The sequence below is a fragment of the Hoplias malabaricus genome, chromosome 3 (assembly GCF_029633855.1).
Source record: "Hoplias malabaricus isolate fHopMal1 chromosome 3, fHopMal1.hap1, whole genome shotgun sequence".
In the NCBI taxonomy this organism is placed as follows: domain Eukaryota; kingdom Metazoa; phylum Chordata; class Actinopteri; order Characiformes; family Erythrinidae; genus Hoplias; species Hoplias malabaricus.
Genome location: NC_089802.1, coordinates 65,536,186 through 65,556,367, shown reverse-complemented (window position 1 = coordinate 65,556,367; position 20,182 = coordinate 65,536,186). Strand labels below are relative to the sequence as shown.

General features: G+C 40.3%; 1 protein-coding gene across 1 annotated transcript; it reads left to right on the top strand.

The window, feature by feature from the left end:
• The first annotated feature begins 789 nt into the window (after positions 1 to 789).
• Positions 790 to 16,837, top strand: gorasp2 (golgi reassembly stacking protein 2). The gene is made up of 10 exons (XM_066665447.1): positions 790 to 937; positions 1,784 to 1,864; positions 2,972 to 3,175; positions 6,310 to 6,396; positions 6,920 to 7,050; positions 7,136 to 7,268; positions 8,206 to 8,329; positions 11,589 to 11,675; positions 12,869 to 13,000; positions 15,842 to 16,837. The coding sequence occupies exons 1-10, from the start codon at positions 875 to 877 to the stop codon at positions 16,138 to 16,140; spliced, it is 1,341 nt and encodes a 446-aa protein (XP_066521544.1). The 5' UTR covers positions 790 to 874; the 3' UTR covers positions 16,141 to 16,837.
• The last annotated feature ends 3,345 nt before the right edge of the window (positions 16,838 to 20,182 follow it).

The following is a 20,182-nucleotide window of genomic DNA, read 5'->3' as shown; positions in this document are numbered from 1 at the left end:
ATTGCAGTAATAATAATAATACGTTATTATTATTATTATTATTATTATTATTATTATTATTATTAAATGTAATTATTATTATTATTATTATAATTATTATTATTATTATCTCAGTTTCCAGGACAGTTTGGTAGTTTTCCTACTGAAACACACATTCTAAAGTTTGCCATTAACAGATAAGTTAGATCAGATTTGAGTGTGAGTCTCAGGCAGTCTCAGCACTCTTCCCCAAATATATTCTACCAGCAGAGGGCAGAACCTGTGGTACTTGGGTAACCTTAGGCATGACTAGAACTATAGTATTAAATTAATATCCTTCATTCGACCGAGAACCTGATAACTGTATTAATCCAGAATAAATAACTCATGATAAATTGATATGAATTAATACACGAATGAATTAAGTTAATACTCCCAGTGTTGCCACGTCACACAGCGCATGTTGCGCACGCGCACTGACGTGTTAATGACGAGAGTCGATCCACTTTAATGAACCGACTCGTTCAAATTGTTTCAATGAAACAAACTTGATTAAATGATCTACAAGTTAAAGTAAATTGGTCAAAATATGCTGCATCTTTAAAAGTGAGAAACAGAATATTTCTTGAGATGTGGATAATTTAGCGTCTCTCCTGTTGTTAAAAATACTTTAATACTGTATTGCTGTGCACATTTTTTAAAACATTTTAATAGTCCGTGGTAGTTGTAGTATGGGTGAAATCACATCAGTATTAAAATCAATTCGGTTTTGCTTGTGAATCGGTTCTATCGAACCGTGGAACTGTCTCGGTTAGAAGAGTCGGTTGGTGGTGATTCGATTCCGTGGAGACCGACGTGTCGCTGTATTGTGGAAGGTCTGCTACGGGCGCTCGGTATGGGCGGCTCTCAGAGTGTGGAGATCCCCGGCGGAGGCTCGGAAGGATACCACGTTCTCCGGGTACAGACTTAATACTTACCGGGATGTAACATACGTACATCCTGAGAAGTAGCGGCTGAGCGGGCTGCGGCCGAGTTTGCGCTCACTGTAGGCGTGCAAGCGACGAACTCGAGTCCGAGGCTTCAGCACCGCGGCCTTGTCCTGACACGATTAAAAGCGGTCTATTTCCATAGATACATATGATCATTTTGATCTAAAAAAGGGTCTTTAATTAAATTAGACACAGCATAGGTGGTGATTTTTTGTTCATTATAGAGCGGTAAGAAATGTTAAAAGTATGATGTGTAGAGTTATGTGTAGCTGTGGTTAACTCATTGTCGCAGATTGGTGTGTTGACTTAATCGGAGAAAATCTAATTTGGAGTCATATACAGATGGCTGTAAATGTGAGACTGTTAATTGTTGATTTTGGACAGATTTAGCTTCAGTGTACTTAATTACGAACCCTGATTATGTAGAGTTTTTGGCTGCGTTTTGTCTGGACAGTTTCGTGGCTAAAGGATTGAAGATTTCCGTCCAAATTTGATTGTGGAAATTGTATTCATTTCTAGTTAGCTGAATAGCTAATGCACCCTTGTGACCACACGACTGATTATCAGGTAAAGGGACTGGTAAATATTTTGTAACCCGGATCTTCAGGCTGCGTTTCAGTACTTCTGGTAAAGGGTGTGTAACCTCATCATCTTAAACTTATAGGGAAGGTGTGGTATGTGTAAGACGATGTGGAGATTTTTTCTGCCTTATAGCATATTATACCTACAGAATTGTCTCTACATGTTCTATGCAAATTCATTGTTACAGGGTGAAAGGAATGATGTCTGATTAGGGCTGTGTGTCTTTGGTACAGGTACAGGAGAATTCTCCAGGACACAGGGCAGGATTGGAGCCTTTCTTTGACTTCATTGTGTCCATCAACAACACCAGACTGGTATGTTTACTGTGCTCACACCCAGCTGTCATGTCCTAATCAGTCGTTGATCTTTAGTAAAACCTAAGGTTTTCTTTTTGTCTTACAATAGGAGTTGAACACACAACCTGCGGAATTTGAAGTATGGTGCATGTTAGTATGTCAGGGTGAAAGTGCAACTGTTCTTCATTGTGTGAAACTAATTGTATTGACACCTCATATTACTTTACGTTAACTAATGTTCGAGTTTATTTCAAAAGTATGATTGAGTCAGAAATGCTAAGGTTGCTAACATTGAATTTAAGTTAAAACAAAAAATAAACACCAATTTTCTTTTTGCAAATCTTCCATTTTACAGATCATCAGTTAATCTTGCCAATTCATTCTTAGTTGTGATAACATATTTGGTAGCACCCAACCAGTGGTAAAATAAAATTGAAAGTGAAAAGTAATCTTCATTCACATATTGCAAAAATATTTAATAGCCTCACAGACCACCACTGTTTACACCATTACCCCTTTCTTTTTTGAAGTAAGTTAACATAAGTTTGTTGATGTCATTAGGAAATCCTCACTGTGAACATCCCTCTGTTAGATTTATGGCTTAACATCCACTCCAGCATAGAAGAAAATGAAATATGTGGACATTGACAGTTACTAGGTTTAAAATAATGTATTAGATCATGTAGAGGGAGAATAAACAAGTATTTGTTCTTTTTGGTTATGAAAACTGTTTATCAATATAAATTTTTATAAAATAATTGCAGTTTACATTGCCTTATTATATCGGTCAGAAAAATCACAAAATATTTAAGTATGATGCTTTACAGAATTCTCAGTTTTGCAGAAACTGCACTATGATCACTCTTGATGGAGGGTATTAAACCAACACCCGCACCTTGATTTCATGACAGTTAAAGTGAATCAGCTCTGCACCTGCGGATGGGAGCCCAGCAATAAAAATACCAAATCCGTTTATTTAAGACTAGTATTGGACTAAATCGTAGTGCTGATGGTGAATCTGGTCTAGATTTGATTTAATCCATCTTTGGAAAGCTGGAAAACACTATTATTAAGTGGATGTCTGCAGTTTTGGTATATTAACTGAAAGATAACTTTCTGTCTTAGAACAAGGATAATGACACTCTGAAAGACCTGCTGAAGGCCAATGTAGAGAAGCCAGTGAAGATGCTGGTCTACAGCAGTAAGACCCTGGAGCTGCGGGAGTCTACAGTTACCCCAAGCAACATGTGGGGCGGCCAAGGCCTACTTGGGGTCAGCATCCGTTTTTGTAGCTTTGAGGGGGCCAATGAGAATGTTTGGCATGTTTTGGTGAGTACATTAGGTTATCATTTTTGTTCTGTTGAGTACCCTAAATACACACCCTTGTCATTGGAAGGTCTGGAGAAGCTTTGGTGCTTCATATCAATGTCTTTGTTTACATGTTGCTTTTATCATGTGATTGTGTATTACCCTGTGAAGGACTGGCGCCCCCTCCAGGGTGTATTCCTGCCTTGCGCCCAATGATTCCAGGTAGGCTCTGGACCCACCGCGACCCTGAATTGGATAAGCGGTTACAGATAATGGATGGATGGATGTGTATTACAGAAAATATGGAGGGCAAGGATAATTAATGCAGAAATGAAAAAAGGAGCACAAAATTTTCTTCATTATATGTACAGGGTCTCCTGCAGTGCTTTACAGTTAGAGCGGCTGCCTTGAAAACATCATCCACCCCCCTCTCCCCACACCCACAATTCGTTTTGGGCAATTCGTTCAGTTTCTTATTAAGGTTTTCGATGTGTTTGTGCATGGCTTTCTACACTGTCCAGTTTTCCATGATTAATTTATCCATTGTAGAAAACACTCAATAATAAGAGATCCCTCAAATTCTGAAGTACATGCACGCGTTCTGAAGTATAATCCAGTGTTTAATGCAAGCTGTGTGTCCTCTGAGTTTCCTCATGGCTGTGTGTGTACACGAGGTCAGAGCATGGGCAGCCCATGCTTGTAAACAATGTTTTGAATGATTGATTTGAATTTGCACTTGATTCATGATCCAATTCACTCAATTATTCGACTCTACACCCATTGTGTAAGTTTCTCAAAGCGTCCAGACACTACATATTTCACGAATTATCAGTCCCCCCCCCCCCCCCCACAATGTGACTGGTTAGAGTAAAACGTGTGAAGGTTAATGTGGCTGTGCACAGCTATATGGAGTTATAAACACAGTAATGCCAAAAATCTCCCACCACAAAGACAAAATGTTGTTGAGTTACAAGCCATCCTGCTGAGCTTTTTAACAGCAAAGAAACTTAATTAATGCAGAGCCAAACACAGCTACAGCAACAAATGCTGCATCTTCCAGTATTTAATATTATTCAGTCATGGGGCGTGCTGAAGAGCCTACTGTTCTTTGGTCTCTGCTGGGAACAAATTTTATTGGTTCGCAAACCAATTTATGTCAGTAGAAACGAGCCGAACGGTTCGACATTTAGTTCACGACTTGGATTGTGAAATATGGCTGAACTAACAACAGTGTAGTAGTGCTTTCTGTGAAATATGGTTGAACTAACAGTTCTTTCTCGCGCATGCGCATTTCAACATTGTGAGTTAGACACAGACAGACAAAGAGAGAGAGCCTCTTCCAGACTGGCCCGGTAGGCTGTCCGGTAAAAACCTATTCTGTTTTCTTCTTTAACTGAACTGTAGGTGATCATACAAGACATGCTTGTTAATTACAGAGAGCATTACGTGCCTTTTCAAATAATCTCTATTTAAAATCTAAAGCTCTGTTTTCCTGCAAACTTGTGCCCCTAGCAATTTCATTTGTAGAGCAGAATTACTGTCACTAGACTGTTTACACATTTACAGATATTCACAATTAATCAATTAATAATGAGGGGACGAATGTGGTGATAAAGTCAACCATCAACTCCACATGTATTCAGCATTGTCGACATAAGTATTGACCGATGCCTAAAACAGCCTAACGCTACAGCAACCTACTTTAAAACAAAACATGGCAAAGCTACAATTTTGTCAGCTTTATACATCAAATTAAAACACCTCGAAGTAGCTCTGATTTATTTGTGTACACTCTGTGCCCTTAGTGGCACTGTGTAGCGCACAAGTTAGCAAATAACTCAGGGAGCAAAGCCATGCTGGGAGCCAAAGTGCAGCTTAAATTTTTTCTGAACAATAGGGTTGACCCCAAGTATTAGGGGATTCAGATATGTATTTGTTGGGTATGTATTCAGTTTCTAATTTTGAGATTCGGATATTTTTGGATAAATGTGATTATCGATAAAGGCACCGCTCAACCACATTCAGGCTTCAGCAGTAAAACAGTGCTCTCCCATGCTTCACCCGTTTTTAGGCTCAACAACATAAGTCTTTGTGCAAATGAAGCCTAAAACTCAGTCATATTAAACTGCCTAACATACTAAAACAACACACTTTACAATGAAGTGAGGCGACACAGTTCACTTTGTCAGCTTTGTGCCTGAAATTAGAGCACCTCCGCTCAAACTGGTGAGTGGAAATTTGTGTATACTGTGTCCTTAGTTAGCAAGCTTAGGTTAGCAAGCGCTTTGAGCCACGGTGCAGCCTGGAGAGAGGGTTATTAAAGCAGGAGATTGGAAGCAGATTTTGTAACTGACAAAAATATACACTACCCCATTTTCTGAGTATTCGAATATTTGCTGAATATCCCGGCTGAATCTCCGAAGCCCAAAAAATGGTATTTGGGACAGCCCTACTGTGCAGAAGTTTTAGGCACCTAAGATAATTATATATATTTAAGTTAATGCCTTCTCAGTAAGCATGATGCTTGTATAAAAAAAAAAATAATAAGAAATATAAGATCATTTTTCTATAAAGTAGAATGTGTAAGTTTGAAGGAGAATGTTTTGTGTAGATTCTTCTTGATTGCATGAATTTGTTGAATTAACAGCACACATTATTTAAAATCATTATTTATTAACCTGTAAAACTAGGTATTGGTTGATAACCTCAAATAATACCACGAGGAAAGATTTGGAAATAGTTAAACCAACACATTCACACACTATCATACTTACTGGAATAATGTTTTGTTTTATTCTAATGTAGGGTGTTATTTGTTATTTGTTTCTTTTTAGCAAATAAACACTTACTGCTCAGATAAATAGCTTTTTAAATCTCATAATATCTGGTGCCTAATACTTTTGCACAGTACTGCATGTGAAAAAGCCAAGTTAAAGGCAGCATGGTAAACCGAATTTGAACATTTTGCGGTTAAATTTCTTATTTGTAAATTGGATTTCCCACCTCTTCAGTTAAATGACTAACTAATCAGACTGGTTTGTCAGGCTTTTAAATAAACAACGCCCGGTTTCAAAAGGGAATTATTGCATTCTTGAAATAAGCTTTGTTGTTGAAGACTAACATTTACATTCCAATTGTCTTTCTCCTTCTTGTAGGAGGTTGAGCCGAATTCTCCAGCCGCCCTCGCAGGACTGAGGGCGTACACCGACTACATCATTGGGGCAGATACAGTTATGAATGAAGTAATTTAATAATTTTTCTTCCAGTCCTAATTTAGTATCATACATTTGGGTTGAGTCAGCTTAGTCATTCTACAAATATCCTATTATTAGTATCCAGAAGGACAGTATTGTTGTTTAAATATATAGAAATATCGGAGTTTGAATATAATAAAACTTGTTGGAATAAAAGTAAAAAATAATTTCACAAACGATACTGATAGACTTTTTTTTTTAAATTATTTTCTTAACCAAAAAATCATAACATAAATTTACCCCTGTCACTGCTGCTTTTTAGTGTTTTTATTGTGTAAATTGTGTAAACATTTATGGCCATGACATGTGCTTTATAGATTGAGTGTCGCATGGTATAAAAATTCTGTATTCTATGCCATGGCATATTTTTAAATTCTTTATTGGGACAGAGTGACAAACAAAAAATTATAGTTGATAGTGACTTTTAGATGCCATGGGCTAAATATTAATAATGGGAATATCACTATTAACCCTGCCTAATTTAAAGCATTTCTCTTTCCTGTTTCCATAGTCGGAGGACTTGTTCTCATTGATAGAAACCCATGAAAGTAAAGGTCTGAAACTCTACGTTTACAACACAGACACTGACAGCTGCAGAGAAGTTGTTATAACTCCCAACAGTGCCTGGGGAGGAGAGGGCAGGTACTTTACTAACTGACACTGTAGTTCTTTTATGTTTTATTTGTTTGCGCTTTACAACATGTTTTCTGTCTCTCTCCCTTTCCAGTCTGGGCTGTGGCATTGGTTATGGTTACCTGCACAGGATCCCCACGCGGCCCTTTGAGGAGGGGAAGAAGATTAGCTTCCCTGGGCACACTCCAAGTGAACCAGCCAGCCCACTGAAGGATGGTTTCACAGAGGTGTTTAAATGTTCTGGTTGTGTGTAATCAAAATGATGTGCCTGATTTAATAGGGTCGAAACTGTCAGTGGTCTGAACCCTCAAAGGACCACCTTTGTACATGTATTATTTGGATAATGTATCATTTTAATCATGAAGTGACAGCGCTATATTATGCTTTGCACTTGTATTCATATGTTTGATAACAAAATGTGGCTTTTAACTCAGAACATATTTATTGGACACACCTTGTATATGCACGTTGAAAAATTATGACACTTTTCCACTGCATAGAACCTACACGACTCTATTCAACTCTGCACAGCCCTTTTGATTTTACGTTGGCCAGGTCTGGAATCGGGTACTTTTTCAGTCCATGCTCATGCCGGGTTCCAACCGTGCCAAGTAGGTACTAAATGATAACGTAAAGAGTGCTGATTGGCCAGAGAGACATGTCAATCACAGTGAAATGCAGAGCTCATTCAAATTCAGAACGAACTTGCCGCTTGTCAGTTTGTAACATTACCTTGAGGTGTTTTGAATCAAAGTTCATATGATCATATAATGAATCGTGTTGTAGTTTTCAAAGTCAGTGATTCCCATTAGAGACGTGGTTTTATGACATCACCGGCTCCATTTCTCTAGTGGAAAAGTGAGAAGCTTTAAACAAGTTGAGTTGCGTAGAGCCGGGCCCATGCAGTGGGAAAGCACCATTAGCAACAGATGCTCATCTGTTTTTTTTAGTCACCTTCTAGTAATTTTATCAGTGGTCAGTTATTGGCTACAGCACACTGATGGGTGGACAAACCAGTATTGATAGAACTGTGAATTTAAATGTAGGGAATGTCAATCTTAACTTATCTAGTTGGTATCTATTTAATGTGGATAGATGCAGAGGTGCCTTTGGGATTACATCTTTGATTTACAGATCTCTTCATTTCTCCATCTTGTCTCTCAGGTTCAGCTTTCTGCAGTAACCCCACCCCCAGCCACACAGCCTGCCCCTACTGGACTTGAGGATAGCCTCCCTGGCCTTTCACTCAGCTCAGACCCTTCATCCATTTCCTCTGAGCTACACACAGGTATTGGTTCTGTTGTAAATTTATATACCATCCAGCCATCTTGTCAACTACACCAGTATTGTTGTGTATAAATAACGTTGTTCATGATGCCATCACTGTTGGAAAATTTTTCCCTAGCAAAGTAATGAGTCAGGTGCTGGGTTGTAAGCAGAGGAGTTGTTTAATTGGAAAATACTTTCAATAACCCAAGCTGTCTGCTTCTCAACCCCAGGCAGTCTGACAATACCTCAGTACTGGAGTATCTCGGGTTACGGCAGTCCCGAGTTACGATGTTTCGTGATTACGACACATCTTCCATTTACCGTTTAAAGCCTTGTTTTGACTTAAGTGGTTTTGCGTTGTAAAGGTCGTAACACAAACTTCGGCAGAAGAATACATGGTTACGTGGCTCAGGACCGAGGAGGATAGGTTTTAGGATAGGGTAAGTGCTTATAGTATGTTATTTAAGTACAGTATTGTACGTATGTTCTGATTTACACTGAAAATAGGTTTACGACACGATGTAAGGTCGTAACACAAACTTCGTGTTTGGTGAGTGCGGCAGAAGAATACAAGGTTACGTGGCTCGGGACCGAGGAGGATAGGTGTTAGGATAGGGTAAGTGCTTACAGTATGTTATTTACGTACAGTAAATGTACGTATGTTCCAATTTACACTGAAAATCGGTTTACGACACGACGTAGGAACGGATCAGTGTCGTAAGTTGAGGACCCCCTGTAGTTGGTTGGTTAAGTACAGAAGGTTTGAGTATGGCTGTAGCTAACAATTATTTTTATAATTGAATAATAGGTTATTTATTATTTTATTCATTAATTAATTGTAAGAAATAGAAAAACACTGTCACATCAGATTTGTAGCAGCATAGAAGTAACTACATAAAATGTCAGAACGCTGCGAATACCCATGTCTAAAAAGTTCAGAGATAAAAAAAAATAAATAAATAAAAAGTTCATAAATGTTCACAATGTGTTTTTTTTTTCCATTATACAGGGTGGGCCATTTATATGGATACACCTTAATAAAATGGGAATGGTTGGTGATATTAACTTCCTGTTTGTGGCACATTAGTATATGGGATGGGGGGAAACTTTTCAAGATGGGTGGTGACCATGGCGGTCATTTTGGATCCAACTTTTGTTTTTTTTTTTCAATGGGAAAAAGGTCATGTGACATATCACCAACCATTCCCATTTTATTAATGTGTATCCATATAAATGGCCCACCCTATATAACAGCACCTTTTGAAAATAGGTTTTGGGAAGTCCATGTTTAGAGTTAATTTAAACAAAAAAAAAACGGATGAATGACATACATCTTTCACATTATTGTTTCTGGGTTTGTGCTGAATATTAGTATGTGTAGCTTTTTGGGAACAAACTTATTTAGGTAGGTGAAATTTGTAAAAATGTCAAGGTGTGTCAGATTATCTCAGATGTGGTTAAAAGGCCTCAGTATCCAGAGGGTTAATTAACATTCCCATTTTGAATAAATAAAAATTATTAACATAAAATTTAAAATAGCACTTACCCACTTACTTAATGTGCTATATAGAATCATATACGTATACATTTCAAAAAGTCCTTTAAGCATGCTAATGGTGTGAATGCTCATGGTTCTTTGGGGGCAGTCGTGGCCTTGAGGTTAGAGAAGCGAGTTTGAAGCTGAATTGCCCTTGAGCAAGGCACCTAACCCCCAAACTGTGCCGGGCATGGAGGTGGTTGGCAGCCCCCTGCTCCAGTATTCAGTGTTTGTGAAGAATTGCTCACTAGTGTTTGTGTGTTCACTACCACGGATGGGTCTCCCTTGCAGCATGGAGATAAGTCGATATATGTCAGTAAACAATCCATATTTAAAGTAAGTAGGCTTGAATAGTTAGAAAAGGGATACCCAGATTTTGCCAGTACACCACAGTATAATAGGAAATTAACAGTTTACTCGTACACCATGGTAAAATTCCTGATAATTAGTATTAGTTTCATTTTAATAAATATTTAATTATGGCTATGCTGTTATACTGTTCTAGTGGTCAGTTATTGCAGTTTGAAAAACTCACAGCATGTAAGCAACAGTCTGCCGACAGGGCAGGTAATATGATTTTGGTTTTTGTAAGAGTGAACATGGTGCAGTGACAGAGCTCATGAAGACTTAAAGTAAGCTAACTATGAGCTAGCTGAGATTAATGTATGTATAAGCACATGCTGTTTAACATGGCTGTAGAAATGTGCTAATTTAGTCATTTTGTTTAATTTGCAACATCATGATTACTGATTACTTGTTAAACATAAAACCCAATATAAATGATTGCTATATTTATGTAACATGATGACTTGCAAGACTGAGTTTATTGTTCATTTAGGTGTGTTTTTGTTTACCTTTTATTGAAATGGTTATTCAAACTTCTAAATAATCTGTAGATTATTAGTAGGAAGTGAGGACATTAGCGAGGGGAGCAATCTGACTTAATATCAACAAAGCAGAGGATGTGATCATGCAGGTGGTCTCTCTGTACACCTTACTGAGGACCTTGCCTAGTCCCTTCACACTTCCTGAGAATGTTCAGGAAATTTCATCTGCTTAGTTACATTCACAACAACTTCTAAAAATGTTCTATATCCTAACTACTTGCGTCATTGTCTTGTGTGACAGTTGCACTGTGACCACAAAGCTGCAAAAGACTAGCGAGGACAGCTTAATCCATCGTTATATTGCAACCTTAATAAAGGCCTCCACAACCTATACAGAATCTAAGGTTTCTTCTTCCTATACAGTTTTAAATTAAAGCTCCTTTGTTTAAAATTAATTTTCCCAGAGTAAGACATTTGGCCTGCTAAAATCTAAAATGGGCTTATTGAATTTAACTGTTTTTTTTTTTTGTTTTTTTTTAAATGTCTACAAAGCTGTTTTTGACACCATCAGATTGTAAAGAGTGCTTTACAAATAAATTCAACGTTGGCAACATATTTCCAGTCGTACACAGCATCTACCAGTACAGTTGCCTTAGAAAAATTGTAAAAATCTGGCTGAACAGTAGTAATCCAACACATGGTCTCTTCACCACATAGTGTTATATAGTAGCATTTTATGCCTCCAATATTTGGACTACTGTGTGAAAACAGCTATGCATGCCCAGAGTGACAAATAGATTGAATAGGCCAACTATTTTATGAGATCGATTGCCAGCTACTTTAATGAGTGATTTTTATCGTTTTATTTTTGAAGCCCTTTTTTGTTAAGATGACTTACATTTGTTTCATTTCAGGTGTTCCCACAGTCCCCCTGTTGCCCACTCAGGTCGCTCCAGCCCTGGGCACACTACCTTCAGTCAACCCCAACACTACATTACCAGGTGTCTTTCTCACATACACATGCACATCACTCTTTTTTACTTTTTACTTTTACAGTATCTCACAAAAGTGAATAATCCCTTCACATTTTTAAAAATTTTATTACATTTTTTCACGGATCAACATTGAAGGTATGACACTTTGATACAATGTAAAGTCGTCAGTCTTCAGCTTGTATGATAGTAAGTTTGCTGTGCCCTCAAAATAACTCAGCATGCATGTGTTTTCAAACACTGCTTTAACTGTCTTGGGCATGGAGTTCAATATAGCTTCACAGGTTGCCACTGGAATTCTCTTCCAATCTGTGATGATATCAAGGAGCTGATGAATGTTGGAGACCTGTGCTCCACCACTTTCTGTTTGAGAATGCCTCACAGATGCTCTGTTTGGTTTAGAAGGAGTTGTTTGGGGTTGTTGTTATGTTGGAATACTGCCCTGCACCCATTTCCTGTAGGGAGGGGATCATGCTTTGCTTTAGTATGTCACAGTACATGGTTGTATTCATGGTTCCCTCAAACATGCTGGCAGCAGTCATGCAGCCCCAAACCATGACAATCCCAGCACCATGCTTATCTGTAGGCAAGACACTCGTCTTTGTACTCCTCACCTGATTGCCGCCCCACACTCTTGACACAATCTGAACCAAATAAGTTAATCTTGGTCTCATCAGACTTCAGGACATGGTTCCAGTCCTTAGTCTGCTTGTCTTTAGCATATTGTTCGTGGGCTTTCTTGTGCATTGTCTTTAGAGGAAACTTCCTTCTGAGGCGACATCCATGCAGGCCAATTTGATACAGTGTGCGGCCTATGGTCTGAGCACTGACAGGCTGAGCCCCCCCCCCCCCCCCCCCCCAACCTGTACTGACTTTTGTTGCCAGCGGTTTAGACATTAATAGCTGTGTGTTGAGTTATTTTGACGGCACAGCTAATTTACACTGTTATACAAGCTGTAGACTGTGACTACATTACATTATATCAAAGTGTCACATATTCAGCATTGTTCCATGAAAAGATATAATAAAATATTTGCAAAAATGTGAAGGGTGTACACCGCGACCCTGAAATGGAGAAGCGGAAAAGAAAATGATGATGATGGTGATGATGAAGGGTGTACTCACTTTTGTGAGATCGCATCTCTGAAAGATATGCAGTGCATGTTCATTTGGAAATTTGTGACCCTTGTTTGATGTTTCAGGTTTAATGCAATTACCTGCTGGCCTTCCTCCACTGCCCAACCTTCCAAACCTCCCCAACCTCAACATCCCCTTACCAGACCTCAGTGCTGTATCGTTAGCAGGCATCAGCGGGCTGCCCCCCTCCACTACAGGTACGAATGCATCAGTCTTCTATTCTGCTGAAAGGTTTAGTTTGATATGGCTCAGTTTCTTAAATTCAAGCTTACACATCTCCAGAAGCACCCCAGAATGTTTTGGGTTGGGTTAGATCATAATGGGAAATAATGAAAATGTGCCTTATGGATCTTAACCAAAGTGAATGATGTTACTTCCATCTGTCTGATCCACTTGTACCAGCCAGGACAGCACACACTAGCACATCACCACCTCATTTCTCCTTGGACATTCTATCCAAGCCTCTCCATGAAGGATGAGAGTGCTTTAAGTGTGTGTGTGTGCATGTGTGAGGAGAAAATATGGGTAAAAGTTGTAAGCTTTTGCAAAATTAAGGTTGTAAAGTATACACACAAGCAATAAAGAACATGAGGTTTTACAGTAGTGTTGTCTCTGTCTGTTGTGCCTGAAAATGTGACGTTTTGTGTTAAGTATTGTCATACTTTCCAAACCTCATACTTTATTGAGGAATGGTTAGGAGGGACCTAATAATTACGGCTGAGCAATACTAACACTGCAGCACCATGTCAGCTCTGACAATGCATAATCACCCAAATCATATTTGCCCTGTAATCTTATTCACTGAACAGCAGGGTAAAATGGAGACAAACTATGAGAGGGGAAAGCGGCCGGACAGACCGAGTAAACCCAAATATATAGTGAGGGTGTGCTGGGAAAAGCTAGCAGATGACTCTGTCCAGATGGATTTCAACTCTCACCTCCGAGAGAACTTCTCACATGTTCCAGAGGAGGTAGGGGGAACAGAGTCCGAATGGACCCTGTTCTTGACTTCCATCGTGGAAGCGGCTGCGTATAGCTGTCAAAAGCTTGTTTGTGCTTGTTATGGTGACAACCCAAGAACCTATTGGTGGACACTGGGGGTGAGGGAAGCTGTCAAGTAGAAGGAGGAGGTTTTTTCGGGCTTAGCTAGCTCGAGGAACTTTCAATTCTGCGGATGGGTACCGGCGAAAAAGGCTGCAGCTGTGGCAGTTGCTGAAGCAAAATCCAGAGCATGGGAGGAGTTTGGAGGAGGGGGGGCACTGTCCAAGCTGTGCTCAGCAAGGATGGTGAAATTCTGAACTCAACTGAGCGTATTGTTGTGCGTTGGAAGGAGCACTTTGAAGAACTCCGAGAGACATGCGTCCTGTGCAGGAGGTAGGGCCAGAAGTGTCTGGGGTGTCGGTTTCCATTTCCTTGGCTGAAGTCACTGAGGTGGTGAAAAAGTTTTGCAGTGGCAAAGCTCCAGGAGTGAATGAGATTTGCCCAGAGTTACTGAAGCCACTCAATACTGTGGGGCTGTCTTGGATGACATGCCTATTCAATATTGCATGGACCTCGGGAACTGTGCCTTTGGATTGGCAAACAGGGATGGTTGTTCCCATTTTTAAAAAAGAGGACCAGAGAAAGTGTGGCCATTATTGTGGCATTTTACTTCTCAGCCTCCCTGGAAAGGTCTATGCCAAGGTGCTGGAAAGAAGAATCTGTTCGATAGTCGAACCTAAGATTTTGGAGGAACTATGGGCCAGTTGAACTATGGACCAACTCTTTTTTTACTTTTTCACAGATGATTGAGGGGGCATGGGAATTTGTTACTCCACTCTACACATGCTTTGTTGATCTGGAGAAGGCATATGACTGTGTTCCCCAAGAGATTCTGTGTGAGGTGCTCAGGGAGTATAGGGTGCCAGGGTCACTCCGGCGAGCCATACGCTCCTTGTACTCTCAGAGGTTGAGTTGTGTTCACATCCTCGGCAGTAAGTCAAGCTTGTTCAGTCTTGGCATTGGACTCCGTCAGAGCTGTGCCTTATCTCCATTCCTGTTCCTGATGTTCATGGACAGGGTGGCGAGACGTAGCCTGGGACAGGAAGGCTTCCGTCGAGAGGCTCGGGAGGTGGCTTCTCTGCGTTTTGTGGACAATGTTGTTCTTCTGGCCTCTTCGCATGGAGGCCTCCAGCGTTCACTTGAGCAGTTTGCAGCAGAGTGAAGCATGCGGATCAGCACCTCCAAGTCTGAAGCCATGGTTATCTACCGGAAACAGATGGCATGGTCCCTTCAGGTAGGGGGTGAGAACCTACCCCAAGTGAAGGTGTTCCTGTATCTCGGGATCTTGTTCACGAATGATGGGAAGAGGGATGGTGAGGTTGCCCATAGGTTAGGTGCAGCATCTGCAATAATGTGGACCGTCGTGGTGAAGAGAAAGCTGATCCATAAAGCAAAGCTCTCAATTTACCGGTCTGTATACATCCCCTCTCTCACCTATGGTCATGATCTCTGGGTAATGACCGAAAGATCGCAGATACAAGCGGCCGAAATGAGCTTTCTCCGACGGGTTGCTGACCGTACTCTGTGATCGGGTGAGGAGCTCAGTGACTAGGGAGGAGATCAGAGTAGAGTCACAGCTTCTTCGTGTTAAGAGTAGTCAGTTGAGGTGGTTTGAGCATCTGATCAGGATGCCTCCTGGACGTCTCCCACTGGAAATATACCAGGCATGTCCAACTGGAAGAACACCCCGGGGTAGACCCAGGACACGCTGGAGGGATTATATCGCCCGGCTGTCCTGGGAACGCCTGTGGATCCCCCAGGAGGAGTTGGTGGATGTTGTGAGGGACAGAGACGTCTGGGCTTCTTTGCTCGCCCTGTTGCCACTGCAACCCTGAAGTGGACAAGTGGAAAAGATGTTGATGATGATGAAGATCTGTGAATTTAAGCACATTTTCCTTTTAATTTAGTAGTTCCCTATTAATTTTTATATTTTTAATCTCATAATGTTTTTGAAGGATTTTCATGCTTTATGAACCTGTGTGCTTGTCTGTCTGCAGGTCTCCCATCCCTGGCTCCTCTTGCCCCTCTGCCCCCACTGAATCTGCCTGGAATGACACCTCTGGCCATGCCTGGAGTTCTGCCCTCGACTATATCCACAATTCCTGGAGTGTCTCTGCCCTCTGATCTTGTCCCAGCAACCACCTCCCTGACAGCCAGCCAGACACCGGCGCTGATCCTGGATGCTACGCCTGCCCCCACAGTCACTGACATGTCTGCGGAGAAGCTCGCTACCACAGAGACAACCTTGCAGGACACATCAGAGGTTGGCGCACAAACTACCCCAGAGTCATCCTAACTACCATACCATTAGACTGCATCCTGGAGAAACATCTTTCACTCTTCTTTCTCTCATCTCTCCCTCTCGCTCTGTGTACACATTTCTGTTCTTCTCACCTATCTCTCTCAAATGTATTTATTCAGTCTAAAATGATTCAGTGTCTAGAAACTTATGTCATGCAAAACTGCTCCAAAGCCTCTCTGAGTTCAATGTTGACTCATGAGGAGGATGAGGGTGGACAGTTGAATACTGTAAAAGAGATGGAACTTTGTCTTTCTGTGTACCTTTTATTTTCTCCTCACTTTTTCCCTGTTTCATTTTCCAGCTTTCTTCATTTCTTCACTTTATGCATTTCTTTTGCCCTTTTTTGTGTGATTGGTTTGGAAATGTTAGAATGAATTATTTGCATTCAATTTATTTCTATTAGATGTAATGATTGTATCTGATATATCTGTATTTTTTTTTTCCTTACCAATTTGTTTTAGCCGCACATTTCTCCCTTGACATTCTATCCAAGCCTCTCCGTGAAGGATGAGAGTGCTTTAAGTGTGTGTGCATGTGTGAGGAGGAAGTATGAGTAAAAGTTGTAAGCTTGTGCAAAATTAAGGTTGTAAAGAACACACACAAGCAATAAAGAACATGAGGTTTTACAGTAGTGCTGTCTCGGTCTGTTGTGCCTGAAAATGTGACGTTTCGTGTTAAATATTGTCACTTTCCAAACTTCATACTTTTTTGAGGAATGGTTAGGAGGGACCTAATCAATACTGCTGAGCAATCATAATAAAGGAAGCTATTATACTGACGACTGATTAAAGTTTTCAGCAAAGCCCAACATTATAAATGTTGTACATTCATGTTTGCAAAATATAATGTATTAAAGAAAAAAGTAAAGTGAGGGTGAGACCATTTGATCAGCTGGTGCCCTGTCCAGGGTGTTTCTGCCTTGTGCTCACTCATTCTGGGTAGTCTTCAAATCTGGTGGAACCCATACTAGGATGTAGTGGTGACAGAATATTGTGTTGGCCCTGAAAATGTCTTTCTGAATGTGTTTTATTTTTTAAATTCTGTTTAGTTTTGTTGAGAACTTGCCATATTCAACATTTTTAATTCATAAACTTGAAAACCTTTCAGTTCAACATTAAAGACAACATTAAACACACCAACTCCTCACAGACAGTCACCCGGAGCGGGAATCGAACCCACAACCTCCAGGTCCCTGGAGCTGTGTGACTGCGCCACCGTGCCGCCCAGCTGGAAGACCAATTAACACTAATTAGGTCAATTGACAACATGATTGGGTATAAAAAGAGCTTCTCAGAGTGTCAGTGTCTCTCTGAAGCCAAGATGGTAAGAGGATCATCAATTCCACAATTGTTGCGCAGATAGTGCAGCAATACCAGAATGGTGTTACCCAGCATAAAATTGCAAAGACTTTTAAGTTATCATCATCAAAAGATTCAGAGAATCTAGAACAATTGCTGTGCGTAAGGGTCAATGCCGTAAAACTCTACTGGATGCTCGTGATCTCCGGGCCCTTAAACGTCACTGCACCTCAAACAGGAATGCCACTGTCAAGGAAATAACAGAATGGGCTCAGGAATGAAGGACTGGCGTCCCCTCCAGGGTGTATTCCCGCCTTGCACCCGATGATTCCAGGTAGGCTCTGGACCCCCTGCGACCCTAAAATTGGATAAGCGGTTACAGATAATGGATGGATGGATGGATAGATGGCTCAGGAATACTTCCAGAAAGCATTATCAGTGAGCACAATCCACTGTGCCATCCGCCGTTGCCAGATGAAACTCTACAGTGCAAAGAGGAAGCCATTTCTAAGCAAGCTCCACAAGCTTAGATGCCACCCAGTGGTAAAATATGGCCTTGTTCCAACTTTTTGGGGATTTGTTGATGCCATGAAATTTTGAAACAACATATTTTTCCCTTAAAATTATACATTCTCTCAGTTTAAACTTTTGATCTGTGATTTGTGTTCTATTCTCAATAAAATATGAGAAAAAAAGATGTTGGCACCTCCACATCATTGCATTCAGTTTTTATTCACAAAGTTAGTTAGTTATCGTTACATTTATATAGCGCCTTTCTAGATACCCAAGGACGCTTTACAATCTACACTGCTCAGAACGCTCAATTCACACACACACTAGTGAGAAGCAGCAGCCAAACACGCACAGCATACTCTCGACCAGAAACGACCGTCCACCTGGAGGACTGCATCGGGCACTAGGATTTCACCAAGGACAGAGCGCCAATCCATATCTGGGCACACACATTCACACTCATTAACTCACAAACCAGGACAGTTATTACAGAAGCCAATTCACCTACCCTCCATGTTTTTGGACTGTGGGAGGAAACCGGAGACGCCGGAGGAAACCCACGCAGACATGGGGAGAACATGGAAACTCCACCCAGATGGGACTTGAACCCAAGATCCCAGTGCTGGGAGGCGAACGTGCTAACCACCAAGCCACCGTGCCACCGACACTGTGTCCCAACTTTCTTGGAATCCGGTTTGTGTATATATAAACAAATAAAAACAGAATACTATGATTTGCAACAATGTATTTTGCTCTACATAGTGCGTCACACATTTTCAGTGGAGGACAGGTCTGGACACCAGGCAGGCCAGTCTAGTACCCACACTCTTTTACTACAAAGCCATGCTGTTGTAACACGTGCAGAATGTGGCTTGGCATTGTCTTGCTGAAATAAGCAATTGGAGAAGCAAGAAGGCCACATGCTTCCTCAGAATGATCTGAGCAAAGGCCCAGGAGAGACCTGCATGGACGTGTCTCTCACTAAGAGGCAGGTCAGCGATGACTGAAAATCCCCAGAGACCTTTAGAATGCCACCAGCTCCGACAGAGTGATCGCCGTGTCTTTGGCCAAGAGGGAGAAGAGGAACGGCCACTGCTGCAATTCTACATGCCTGTGTCTGCAATATTCCAGAAGGCCTGCACTGGAAAAGCTCATCTCCATAGATATGTAAGGTCACATGGTTTTATTGCTCAGGAGTGATGCTGAACTCTTGCTGGGATCAAAATTGAGGGTAATTATCATAGAGAAAGTCCCTTATATATTTATCTCCCTGCTCCCTCATGTATCACTGTAATCCATTATATTATATCAATGTGTAACTAATATTCATTATTTTATATTATTATTAATAAACCAGTTGTGTGATATAAAACAATCCTTGGTTATTTGTTTGTGTGTGTACCATTTTTGTATGGAATTATTACTTAGTTATTAGTTCAGATTCAATTTCGGAGCCAAGAACCTACAGCGGGTCAATGAGCATAATTCATTAATAATAATTAATACTAGCTAATTCTACTATATGTAGAATATGTAAAGTCATCCAGCATGATGACCTACATGTCCAAGCTAAAATTGGACAGATAAAGACACTACATATTATTTAATGACTCCCAAACATGGAGCTTAACCAAAAGAATTAAATAACTAATGAATGAATCAAATAATAATTAATTATCACAGACTCCACTATGTAGTATTTATGCTGCCGCAACATGGGGCATAATTATTTTACTATAATATTCAACAATATTTCACAGAACAATATAATTTTTTTATTAGAGCTGGACAACAGTAAACGGATCTGAATATTTTGGAACAAAGATCAAGATATCTTGAAGATCGTGTCATAATGATCATGGATGTGATGTATCTTTTGAGCAATCTGTGTGAACTTCTTAAAGGTATGCTAAATAATGTCACCAACCAACTTGAATTCTTTGAGAGGAATAGTCAATCATAACAAAGCCATCTGGCAGTTGGTGTGCAAGGATCTATTTACCCTGGAAAACCAAGGTAGGCATCATATTAACCCATTTTACCTAAAGAGAGAAAAAGGTAATATAAGGCAATTGGCCACAGTTTCATATCTCTAGTATTAATCAAAGTATGGATTTAGTAAAAACAAGTATGTATGACAGCAGTGTTTTTCAGTTGTTGGAGAGTTTCAGTACATTATTTTTACTGTAGATACTGATTTTTATAGATCTGCTTTCAACTAATTG